Consider the following 13114-nt stretch of genomic DNA (forward strand, 5'->3'; position numbering starts at 1 on the left):
GTATTCAAATGACAGTTTGACAGCTATCATGCTCAGTGCATCCTCTGGATGGAGGTGGGCAGGCTGCAGAGGAGTATGCGTGGACAGTTCAGTCTGAGGGCCATAACAGCAACTCCACAATAACACGTCAGAGAAAGCTCCCGGCTCTTTATCTATAATCCTTAATCAACAGTCAGGATTAGAAACCAAGTTCCCTCTGAAACCCAGGCTGTAATGATGGAGAGGGGTGGGTGTGTGTTGTGTTGGTTGTGTAAGGAGATAAAGATAAGACTTAAATGAATAAGAAGAAAAAACAGAGAAAGGTAGAATGTGGTAGTTGCTGAAGGATAGTACAAAATAATAATAATAAAAAAAAGAATCCCAGCATGCAGATGATCTGACGTTGCCTGGGTGCAGCCACAATAAGCCTTTTGCTCAGGCACGTAGGCCTCAGTTTGTGCCTCTCTATATTCAAAATGAGTTCCTCTTTTAGCAGGTTGAAGATCCACAGATAGTTTAATTATTACACGGAATTACCACACATGTGGCTCACAGGATCCACAGACAGGTGGATTTTAAGTTTGCACATGCTCTCTGACCTGCTCACTCTGTGATGCTTTAGCATGACTGCGCACCCCCCCACCCCACCCGCCCCCCTAACAACTAATCATTTGCATAACTGTAGATCATTTGCCAGTTCTTGCTCTTATACGAATTGGCATATTTTGAAATTTGAAAGTCAAAATGTCTTAAGTTGAGATTTGTGGTCATTTTTATTGGCAATTTGAACATTTCCTGTTTTGTCTAAATCTATAGAAGATATGGTCGCTGGTAGCAGAGGGGTGTGGTCACATGACCTGAATCACACTCGGGTCATAATTCTGATGAAAGTGACTTATTTGAGTTGAAACTAATTTATATCCTAAGATTAACTAGATTAGAAGACTACAGCTCAATTGAACAAATTTTTTTCATATAGCTCCAAATCGTAATAGAAGTTATGACACAGAGCTGGTCTAGACTGTACTCTTTATGATATTATTTACAGAAACTCAGCGGTTCCTGCAAGCAAGCTAGCAGCTGTGTGCTCAGTAAAAAGTTACTTCCCTGCAATTCATGGTCCTAACATGGCGAAAATGACTTTGAATATATCATCATTGACCTGTGGCTGCCGTTTGACCTTCAGCTTTTTATTTTGGAATGACATGATAACTTCCCCAAGCCAAAAGCCTGAACATGATATAAAATGATGAAGTGACATGTGTGCACGTTTGAATTTTCTTGATCTCTGGCTCTGGACATTGAAATGTGAATACCCAGAGCAAAGGTATGTCTGTTCTGGGCTACTGTAAAAACATGGTGGTTCAACATGGTGGAAGAGGACCCACATTGTCTGTATACAGTATCTAAGGTAACAAAAACTTTTTCTTATCTTTTATTCTCATCTTTAGGTGATTATACATGAAAATATAGTTAAAATATGAATATTATATTCTGTAAATGAAGCCCCTTTAATTGAACACACTGGACCTTTAAGCCTTAATATAATTTGAACAGGTGAGTTGTATATAAATTCACCCTCAGTACAGTTGTCATGAATAGGGATATTAGCTATAGAGACCAAAACTGTTTTTTGTACCAGGCTGTAAACATGTTTATTTCTGCTGTGAAGTTGGACATTTGAACATGGGGACTTATGGAGACTGACACACACATATATATATATATATATATTTCATTCATAATCATGTTTCTTTCTTTAGTAGCTCAGTCCAAGTCTAGTATGGACCAAAGTATGGAGGGTGGACTGGTAGCTGGAGAGGTGCCAGTTCACCTCCAGGGCACTGCTGAGCCCCGAACCCCCGAACTCCTCTCAGGTCGCCGCTCTGTGTGGCTGCCCATCACTCAACCATCTCTCTTCACATGTTCATGTCTATGAGCACTTTGTATGTGTGGTTGTAGCTCGGGTAAAAATACATTAAATAGATTTTCCCCTTGAGGGATCAATAAAAATATCTATTCTATTCTGTTTTCTATTCTATATGTTGCTGTAACTGTGTCAGACCTTGTTCTTGAGTAGGATTTGTAAGAAGAAGCAAAATGTCAGCTCACACTCAAAAGTTTTAATCTGGAGATGACCATACAATCAAATTTGATCAGAACACATATGTGATATGATATGTTAAATAGAGTTGATGAAACGCTCTACAAACTGTTGTTTGGACTCACATGAGTCACATGATTGCAGCAATGCCTTAAATGCCTTGGCAGTGTATGACTCTGTGGGTAGAATGGTTTTACAAGATAAGGAGCAGGTTCCTTTTAACATTTGATGGTTTCTCCATAACCATCGAACCACCAAACCACAACTTTTTACACTTACTACATGGTCACGCGTGGGCCTTGAGGTCCTCGGCAGTATTAATTGTTTGTCTTTGACTGGGTGCCACCATATCTCAACACTGTGGTGGCTGGGATCGAAGAGACCTATTGCTGCCTTCCTAGACATAATAGATAGCTTGTTGTTGACGTTCCAATCTGCGTAAGCAAACATCTGTGTCTCCAGACTAGAATATGCTGACAATAACACCTCCAAGGGTAAGGACATTCTCTTTGACTAATTCTGGGCGTGTAGTATTTGGGGTGTGATCTTTGGGTTTAAAGTTTATCCACCAGAATGAGTTTGTCAGAATGTGAGACCGACTCAGGCACTTCTGATGAACTTTGAAAGTGTCTCTAATTCTCCTTGGCCAAGCGTCAATAAATAATACAGCATAAGACATCAGAGGGTCCTGAACACTTTCTTCCCTCCTGACCTCACCATTGACCTTTGACTTAAGCAATTTCTCCACAACACTACTTATTACTACATCTTGAACAAAACCTGTTCCCAGAAAACACATCATCATCCACTGAGAAGTGGAAATATATGAACAATAGGAGCTAAATACAGTAGGAGCTACAGTTGCAGAAGAACTGACATTTATTTCAGCATCAGAAATACATTCATACACTTTCTAAGAGTGTGTTCTAAAATATATGTTAAAATCAACCAACAACAATGCAGCATGTAACTTGATAGATCAACATACTGTCAAAGTCAGTTCAATTCCATTAAAAAATCAAATCATAATAGAAGTGATGTCATGACACTTTCCATATAGAGCAAGTCTAGACTGTACTCTTCATAACATTAACAACAAACAGTAGTACACTTACAGTGGCACAGTCAATCACATTTTAATTAACAGAGATCTGAATGGCAGGAAAAGGCTCTTTTGTCCACTGATTATTGATCAAGTACTGTAATGGACTGTGAAGAGATTAGAGACACATGATTGAAACATTACAGATCAATATAACAGCATTAGGACTGCACAGGTTTCTACACACAATGAAAAGTGCACATTGGTGAAAAAAAACAACAACAATCTCATATTTAGAGTAAACATTAGCTAACTGTTCCTGTTGATTAGGGCATGTAAATATATTTTATATATTTACACCAAATGGACACATTGAATTTACAGAGCTGTGTCAGAGTGTGTTCTCTTCACCTCCATCCACCCAGCTTACCAAAACTGTCACAGCTGTGAGTGGAAAGTTAATACTTGCAAAATACGTGCATTCTGAAAATGAAAAAGAGGAAGAGGAACCTGTTTTTTTTTCTTCTTGTTGTCTTTGTTGGTCTCATATGGGGGAGGGGGCTCTGTTGTAAAAATAGCAGTGACAGCAATGCCAGGAAATTTTAAAAAACTATACACTGGCATGTTACATGTAACAAGTAGAGTAATGTTTGATGGGTGTTGGAGAGGAAGACTATAGTTTTAGGTGAAACTCAAATGATGCATGCTTTTTTTATTTGGCTGCATGACAAATGTTCAGTTTGATGGGAGTTATTTTTTAACAGTACAGTGCATATTAATCAGAAATGTAAGATCAAAGGTCAAAGGTTAGTTACTGATTTTTCAGTGTTTCAAGACAAAGGCATGGGGATGATGGTGCTGTGTACGGCACAGAAATGACACCAGAGATAGTACTGCATGGACAATAGATGTGAGTCAGTGGGACAAAGACTGAACAGAGGTCACACTATCATTTAAACATCACCAGTTGGTGTAAGACAACATTCAGTTACTGAACTCTTCTGTGTCTTCATTGGAACCACTTATATTTACTGTCAGCATTTTTTTAAATGAGTAATTTGACTTTTACATACTTTTAAGTACTTTTTACAACAGGTGTTTTAAGTATATATATACATATACAAGCAAGTATACAAGCTACAATTCAAGTCGCATTGCTCACAGAGTAAAAAACAAATATGAATTATATTTATAATAACTTGAAAAATGTAACTGAATAACTTTTTACCTTTATCTAAATACATTGTAATGAAAGTACTCTTACTTGAAGATATTTAAATACTTTAAAGTAACAGTACTTATACTTAGTATAATATTCTAGTACTCTTTCCACCTTTTGGTGATGTGTTTAAAAACTAAGTGCATAAATACATAAAGTGTAACATTCCATGCCTAATCTCAACAATCATTAGAATATGAAAGAACCACTAGAACTGAACTAAGCATTGACACCCGAAGTATTACATTATTTAGTGGGTGTTACAAAGCCATGTTTTTGTCTAGTGACCACTGCATTATAAAACTCCTCCAACTGGTGTGAAACCTTCTCAGCTGTAACTACGCTGTAGAAGTCATTTGGTTTTCGTTTTGAAGAGAGACTGCTTTAGATAGATACAGATACAGATTGCTGTGTTCTGCTTTTCAGTGGAATAAAGGAACTAGTGATAAGCTGACCAGAAAAAAACAAAACACTTACTTCCAAAATGTAAATAGTCCTCTTTGTCTCAACCACATTTGAATATGTTTACACACAAATCTATTTTGTAACCTTCAAGGCTACATGGATCTAATCAATTTTTACTTTTTTTTTTACATTAAAGCTCAATTTCTATATTAACAAATGGATCAAATTAATATGTATGATGTGAAATAAGTTGTTCATAATCACGAGCTCCACAGTTCCCATCACATTAAAAATCTGGTCAAGCTGAGAATGTTACACATTTTGAAACACACACCATCCGTACCATCTTGTAGACAACTGGACAAGTTCTGACGCCTTGAAGATGCTTCTCGGATCAGAGGCTGAGCTTGTTCTCTTTGGGTACCTTCAACAGATGTGACCTGGACGACTGAGATTTTTTTTTGCAAAATGATTGTATGTGACTGGTTGTTACTCTGTGAATGATGCGATTTGAAATGTAGTGAACTGAAGTTTAAAATGTTCTGGGTTTATGCACCGCAGCTTTACTGTAGTGGTTCACTTTGAGCAGGCAGCTGGTTTCAGTATAAAAGCTCTGCTGAAGCAGGTTTATATGCTACCTGCCCAACACCAAACAGCAGATTACTGTTCAGGTTGACACAAACACGACTCCACATGAATGTCACAGCTGCTCTGTGTCTGCTGGATGTGCAAACACTCCACTGTGGGCTAATTTGTTGGTGTGGTGATGTGTCCGTGTTGCATTCACAGCTCGTTATGCTGCCCTCAAGTGGCCAAAACAATCAGCTAAAGCTTAAGTTTAAGAGAGTTCAACAAGTCAGTGCGATAAGATGCTTATTAGCTTGGACTCTTCTCCTCGGTTCTCACTTTGATCTTGATCTTCCTGTCCTTCTGGATGTCTGCGAAGACAAAAAAAAAAGGAATTTGCTCCAAACGGTTTCTTTTGGTGTCAGACAAACAGCAAATTTACTGCGTAAATAAGGAGTGAACAGAAGACGAGTGAAAGACATTTCCAAGACTTCGATTTAATGACCTCAGACATGTGAAAGAGCTGAGATGAATAATCATAACCTTCAACATTCATCTGATTTACATGTAAGACTGGCTTTTCAGTGCACTGGCTAAAGAATAGTTGCTTTGCTTTGTTGTTCAGAGTCAAAATGAAAAGATTGATACCACTCTCAGGCCTGTATGCTAAATATAAATGCCTCCTTTTTCCGTTTCCCCCTTGTTTCCAGTTTTTATGCAAAGCTCAGCTAACCACCTGCTGGCTAAGCTATGAGATAGGTATCACCATAAATCTTTTGATGGGATTTGATTTGAGGACCACGCCCCAAAGGGAAAGAAAAGAAAGAAAGACACAAAGGGACTAGAAATGTGAACTGATGCGTACTCTCTGTGCCCGAGTCTCTGTCGGTTTCTGTCTCCACAGATGCCCTCTTCCTCTTGCAGCCCTGGTTGCTTTCTTGTCCTGATACGCTCTCCTCGTCCTCCTGCTCGTCCCCACTGCTTCCTGTCTCAACTGCTGGTGATGATGACTGTGATGGCGCAGAGGAAGCACTTTTACCTCAACTTTTATAAGAAGGAGCTAATATTTTAACATGAAAACACTGAAACTGAATGAACAAACGTGCGTTTACTCAGCCAAACTACATCTTTGTTGGCTTACCTTGCCATTTGATGATAAGGATTCTTGCTTTTGCAGAGCAGAGTTCAGACTCTCCAGCACTACTACTGTAACAGAAACATGAGAAATGTTTAGGACTCACCTGTCGACAGTAAACATAGATGCAGTCACAGTATTTAAGTTCTTTACCTGGACGTAAAGATATAGTGAGGATGGGCACCTTCTTCCCATCAGTCTTTCCGTTCACCTCCTCTTTCTGCTCCTGCTCTTTGATTACCTGCTGTGACAAGACCATCACATCATGAATCCTGTTTGTCCTCAGTTGACCATCACTCCCATGTCTTTATGGCTAAAAGGCCCAAGCTTACCTTGTGGTTATGATCACTGGCATGCTCTTCCTCGTGTTGTTTGATTGGCGCTGCTGAGGAGGATGAGGGGAGGATGATGTGATGTGGTGATGATATTGGCTCATCTGTTGATGAATTTGTCTTCACATCCTTGTCCGGGCTGTTCCGTACTCTCTCTAAACCATGTAAGACTAAGGGTGAATAATCTCTTGGCGATTGGCTATTGGATTTGGGCTTTCCCCTTTCTGATAGATCCAGAGGCCCCTCATACACCTCTCTAAGCCCTTCTCCAGAGGACCTATCAGCCCTAGGTATCAGGATTTCCTTTTTCTGAGGCTTTGTTTGATACCCAACTTGCTCTGACAGACTCTTCAACTTGAACAACACAGTTGGCTCGGTGGCAGAGGGCTTGGGGGGGCTCTGCTTGTGCCAGAAAGACCCCAAACCCTGCCTTTGGGGGTTGCCATGTTGGCTAGTTTGGATCAGGTTTGGAAACCGTAGCGGGTTTGCTCTGGGAGAAGGTTGTACTAGACTGGTCTTTGGAGCAGCAGCAGAAACCCAGTCAGAGGATTCAGATAAGGGCCATGGGAGAGTTACAGTGCTGCTCTTGATTGGCTGAGGACGGCAGGGTACAGGAGCATGCAGCACATGTCTGATGGGGTTCATTTCGCCACCGGTTGATGAGTTCTTGAGATGGGGAGCTGGAGGAGTGATGGAGGATTGCTGGTCCAGTCCTTCAGTACTCTTCGCTCTGAGTTATGAGAAACAAAGGCCAGTTAGACATGGAGAGGTTACATGGCACATTTTGTTGTTTCCTGTCTCACCGTCTCTCTCCAACACGGGATACAGTGGGATCTGCCTTCCAGCACATTGATGCGAGAGTATTAAGAGGCTTGTATGACTCCTGTGAGAGAGGAAACAGAAAGCGAGCAAATGAAACAATGATCATGATCACACACATTAAAGTGGGAAATTGACATTTTAAGAAAGCTTCCAGAGAGTTAGTTGAGAAGATTGATACCACTGTCATCTTTGTATGTTGAACCAGAAGCTGATAAGAAGACTGGTGATAACAACCACTCTGGCTCTTGTCCTAAAGAACTTTGCTGGTAGACAGTTTTTTACCTTAGGACCGAGGCCAGCTATGCTCCATATATAATGGACAGATATGAGAGTGGTCTGGATCTTCTAATATATCTCTCAGAAAGAATTTCCCTTGAGTATTTCTTTGACATACACCAGAGACATATCAGCATTTATATTTTGATCTAAAAACTTACATAGTAGCTTCTGGACATTTCCTTCCACTGTCTGTGTTCAGTTTCTGTTTGAACACAGACAGAACATATGAGTTGGTGTAAGAGAAGAGAAGAAGAGCATGATCATTAACAAACAATCAAAGAAACTTTGCTCTTCCCAGATCTCCTTCGTCCTCACCTCCAGCTCTGTGGTCTCCCTCAGTTTTCACTACAACATCACCATCTACTGGCTGGATGCTGGCCCTGCTGGTTACCATAGTGATGAGGGGCATAGATCCAGGTGAAAGATCAGGGGACCTGTTTGGTTTGACCTCTGTGGATGTGCTGCTGTGGTCACTGTGACATCTGCACACAAACAAACACACACACACACACACACACACACACACACACACACACACACACACACACACACACACACACACACACACACAGATTTACAGTCGCTGTGTGAGAAAATGTTTTCAGGTGTGTGTTGAAAGAAAGACGGAAATGGACTCATGCTAAAACTTTATGATTAAACACAATATACTCACTCGAGTTGTGTTCTTAAATTGCTGAGCTCATCTTTGAGTCTTTTGTTCTCCTTTTTCAAGATGTTCATTTCTGCGGCTACAACACAGACGACAAAGTTGTCTTAAAAAACTAGTCTAGTCTAGAAAAGTGACAATATAAATGTTTGTATCGCCGGTTAGAAAGGCAGGCATACCAAACAAACAAACAAATAAATACCTAGCAGGGAGATGTGCTGGAGGCTTTGTATCTGCGAGGCTTCAAATTCCTGCTGCTTCCTCTTGGCTACCTCCTGAGTTACTGTACATCTGTCACACAGGCCTGCCCTCAGCCTAGGCCAGCCACAGAAAAACACACAACATCAGAAACACACACTAGACTCATTTAAAAACACGTAATGATAGTTATTATCTGTAAAATTATATTATTTGGCACTAAATGTGAAGTGAAACACATTAAAGGTCCAGTGTTGAACATTTAAGAGGATATATTGGCAGAAATGAAATGTAATATTCTTAACTATGTTTTTATTTGTGGATAATCACCTGAAAATACGGATCACACATTAGACTAGAGCAGACAAGCCAAACTAAAGCACAGGTAGATGTCACTCTATTACCAGGCAGCATTCAGCAGTCTTATGTTATACTTATGTTACTGTTACACTGTGTTTTAGCATTTACTATCATTTGTTCAAGTTAATTATTTCTTAATTCAGTATTCATTCATGTTTGGTCTGGTATAGCTCAGCTTAGTGGTTCTCAAACTTTTTACACTGTGTACAGTGGTGTCGTGTCCTGGTCATAAAGGTGGTGCTACTATGTTGTTGATTTCTCTGCGTACCACTAGAGGAAGCTCATGTACTCTTGTACATTCATTAAGCTATCATTTGATGCTTTAATGAGTGTGATGATTTGATGATGCCAAATGGCGTTTACATGTTACAGCCTTCACTCGCTCACACTTTACTGTATAGCGTATACTACCGCGTGCTGCATACACACTCACATACACATGTAAATCAAAGTGAAATGTGACATCACTACCTGTTCTCCAGGGTCTTGATGTTCTCGGTGAGTAATCTCTGCTGTTCTTTCATCTGCTGGTTTTTGGTGAACAGTTCTTCCATTCGCTTTGTGTCACTGTTAACATGCACGCATACAGCCAGAACAAGAATTAGTCTGCAGGCAATAAACTCAGTGCTCCTTAGATAGCAAGCAGTCTTACAGGAGCATCTATTTCTAACAAACAGGCCGCATGGCCGAAGAATCACACACATACATTTCCTTTTCATTTAAAGCTATTGCTGCTTTTCACTATGAGCTCTTTTTCAATGATGGAAGAGGTAATCAGATCACAGATCATTGAACACACTATAAAAAAACAACTGAAGTAAAACTACAGAGGTTTTATTTACAAAATGTACAAAGGAGTACTCATTACACAGAAGTCATACACTGTTGGGTAATTTCATATCCTATAAAGTGATATATGTTTTGTGTGAAAGATCTTAATCTGCACAGTACCTACTTATTGCGTTTCTGTAACTAAATGTAGTGCAGTCCAATACAGTTTAGGCATCTTAGTATCTTAAATACTCTTTCCTGCAGATATTCTATAAGGCTTAAGTAAAGTGACATATATATTTAACACGTTACAATGTTAGCATGCTGATATTAGTATGATATGTAAATGAGATCATTTCACTTTGCCTCAGAGACTTTCTTCTCTCTTATCTAAAATCATCTCACTCCTTTGCCAGCATTTATTTTTATGCTCTGAGGAGGAATGACACAAACATTCTGTGACTCAGTAGCAGACTGGATAACTTGTTACAACACGAGCTTCCTCTCAAGCTAAACATGACATGGACGAACACAGGGCCAGGTACAGGTCCAGCATTGCCTGCCTGCCTGGTCCACAAAGACAGGCCTGAGCACGGCTCCCACAATGGTTGAGTTTGTGTATCGCTAAACTTGCATATCTTGTCAGTGTGTAAACATAATCGTGTAGAGAGTTTGGGGGGGGAGACATAAAACCCACTCACCAGCCTTTCTTGTTAGACAGCTCTTGGATTTTCACCTGCCACCCTGGAAGTCAAAAACACAACCTGGTTAAGAGACTGAAATCATTTCTGCAGCTGCTCTCTCTCTCTCTCTCTCCCTCTCTCTCTCGGCTGCTGTCTTCAAATTTCCACTTACCCTCCACTTCTCGCTCATGGACCTCCCGCAGTTTAAGCAACAGGGTGTTGAAGCACTCCATTGCTATGATGATCTCCTTTGACCACGAGGCAGACTGTACAGCACAAGAACAACATGTTTTTTTCATGTCTTTGATGGAGACAATAAAATTTACTGAACGGTTTTAAACTGATTTTTTTTTTTTTTACTTGACATTAGGCCGCTTTACACACCTTAAATCCGCTTTTACTACACATTTAGATCTCAAACTACCAAGAGTGGAAACACTATGAATCAGTCAGAGCTGGCTTGAAGGCTTGGGCGTTACAGCCCGAGGACTGTGCTGTGCATGTGAAGGTACAGCTCAGCACACTTTGCAGGCACTGAACTTTAAAAAGCTCTCTGTTATATGGGAGCAAATTCTGTTGCTATATCAAAGATGATTGAAACTAGTTAAACTGGTCCTGCCAGATCTGAGACTTCCGTGTGTTTCATGTTCATTAAACACAGTCTGCGCATGTGTGTGTGTGTGTGTGTGTGTGTGTGTGTGTGTGTGCGTGTGTGTGTGCGTGTGTGTGTGCGTGTATGCATGCTGTGTGTGCAAACAGGTGATTCTTTTCAAACTGAAATCCTTAATGTGTTATTTCTACTCATTCCTTCTCTCTCTCTCTCTCTCTCTCCCTATCACACACACACACACACACACACACACACACACACACACACACACACACACACACACACACACACACACACACACGCCTGCCGTGTGTGCGCACACATACATGCATTGAATACGATTTTTGTATTTTGATCTAGTGTGGATCAGGCTCTCTCGACATGTCAGGATATGTCAGGCAAGTGGCTGTTCAGATCACCTCAGCAGAGCAAGAAAAAACCTGCCTGTCTTTATGTGTCAGCTCTGCTGTCTGCAGATCATTATACACACACACACACACACACACACACACACACACACACACACACACACACACACACACACACACGTCAATGTGTCTAACCATTCTGTGTAATTACATCACAATTTCATTATATTGATATATTGATCCTTGACTATTCACACTGTATCCTCCCAGCAGTGTTGACAAAAGCCTTACCACGTTCTGTGTAAATATGTAGTTCTGGATGGCACACAGCTGTAGAGAGATAGAGGTAACACCCTGCTGAATATCTCAATGCTTTAATGTGCCTTTCTTAAACACCTGCCAGTGGCTGGGAGGTTTAATCGAAACCAGGCTTAAGTTGTGAGAGGAAGTTTTGTTGTTCAGACTTCACTCACTGTCACACAATACCAGCAGCTCTAAAGAAATGTAGCAGGTTACATGTAAAAAACGCCACGAGTCGCTCAGAGCGGCCTTGCTTTTAAGTGTGCATGTGGCTTCACATTGTCAGCCTGACTGACTGACCTGATATGACAGGAATGATGGATTGATCAAGAGTGACGACAATTAAATTATGTTGCTCTTCAACTTCGTACAGGAGGTGTAACAGAAGAGAAGTGTCTAGCATACAAATAACAATGGATGAGAAGTGATTGTAATGTCAAAACATTTAAGTCAGTTACACTTGTGTGTAAGAGCTCCACCTCTCGCGCGTGCACACGCACACACACACACACACACACACACACACACACACACACACACACACACACACACACACACACACACACAGTATTCGTTTAGTTAAAGGCCTCCATGCATCTTATTGTTAAGCAGCTTCATATTTATTCATATAGACTTCATTATGCATTGTAAAAAATATGTGACTGATTGTATAAGAGCATTACATGACTAAGTGATCATAAAACCCTAGGACACGCATACATACTGCAGCTACTTTACCCACCTGTCAGCCAATCTATTCTGGCCCCTCAGGCAACAAATGAGAGCCTAATCAATGGTAACTCACCTTAGCCGAGTACTCCTCCAGCAACTCCACTGTGCTCACTCAGACTTCAGAGATGGACTGAGTGATATGCAGACAGAAGGAAAGAATGAGCGATAATGAAAAGAAAGAGAGGAGAATAAGTTGAGGGAGGACGCCCCACACCCTCCCCTCTCTCATCTCTCCACCCTAGAAAACCGGTCTGAGCGGCCATCCCCTTGAGGAACACAAACACTGAGGCCTGGGCAAGTTCTCCCTTGATATTCCTGTTCTGCTGAAATCCCACATAACCGGCTAAACCGGCCCTATAAAGCCCTGTGGGGATAGAGGCACAAAGCCGATTGAGAAACAGAAATGTCTAATGCAGAGACATGCAATGGCACATTAAAAACACAAGTTAGAGAGTTAGCAGTTTAAATGGGGATTTTTTTTTTAAAGATCTGATTTAATCACATTAAAAGTATAAATAATCACATAATGAATGAATTCTTT

General features: G+C 40.5%; 1 protein-coding gene across 2 annotated transcripts; it reads right to left on the reverse strand.

The window, feature by feature from the left end:
- Positions 1-2927: 2927 nt before the first annotated feature.
- rbbp8l (retinoblastoma binding protein 8-like) lies at positions 2928-12770 on the reverse strand. 2 transcript variants are annotated; one of them, XM_019255297.1, is made up of 14 exons: positions 12647-12770; positions 10736-10829; positions 10582-10624; positions 9581-9676; positions 8754-8866; positions 8558-8633; positions 8200-8366; positions 8043-8086; positions 7587-7666; positions 6784-7513; positions 6605-6692; positions 6458-6522; positions 6182-6326; positions 2928-5687 (listed from the first exon to the last, which is right to left on the reverse strand). In XM_019255297.1, exons 2-14 carry the CDS (start codon positions 10794-10796, stop codon positions 5626-5628), a joined length of 1770 nt encoding a protein of 589 aa, XP_019110842.1. In that variant the 5' UTR covers positions 10797-10829; positions 12647-12770; the 3' UTR covers positions 2928-5625. The 2 variants fall into 2 exon arrangements, with proteins under 2 accessions (XP_019110842.1, XP_019110834.1); XM_019255289.2 differs by having other exon boundaries at positions 6605-6695; positions 12647-12769.
- Positions 12771-13114: the final 344 nt, after the last annotated feature.

Source organism: Larimichthys crocea, chromosome XV, assembly GCF_000972845.2.
Source record: "Larimichthys crocea isolate SSNF chromosome XV, L_crocea_2.0, whole genome shotgun sequence".
NCBI lineage: Eukaryota > Metazoa > Chordata > Actinopteri > Sciaenidae > Larimichthys > Larimichthys crocea.

Excerpts from the sequence above, each read along its gene's own strand:
- rbbp8l (XM_019255289.2), bottom strand. The coding sequence starts at position 10,796 with ATGGAGTGCTTCAACACCCTGTTGCTTAAACTGCGGGAGGTCCATGAG. Across the intron at positions 7,667-8,042 it reads AAATGTCCAGAAGCTACTAT|GAGTCATACAAGCCTCTTAA; the intron begins GTAAGTTTTTAG and ends CCTCTCTCACAG. Across the intron at positions 6,523-6,604 it reads CACTATATCTTTACGTCCAG|TAGTAGTGCTGGAGAGTCTG; the intron begins GTAAAGAACTTA and ends TTTCTGTTACAG.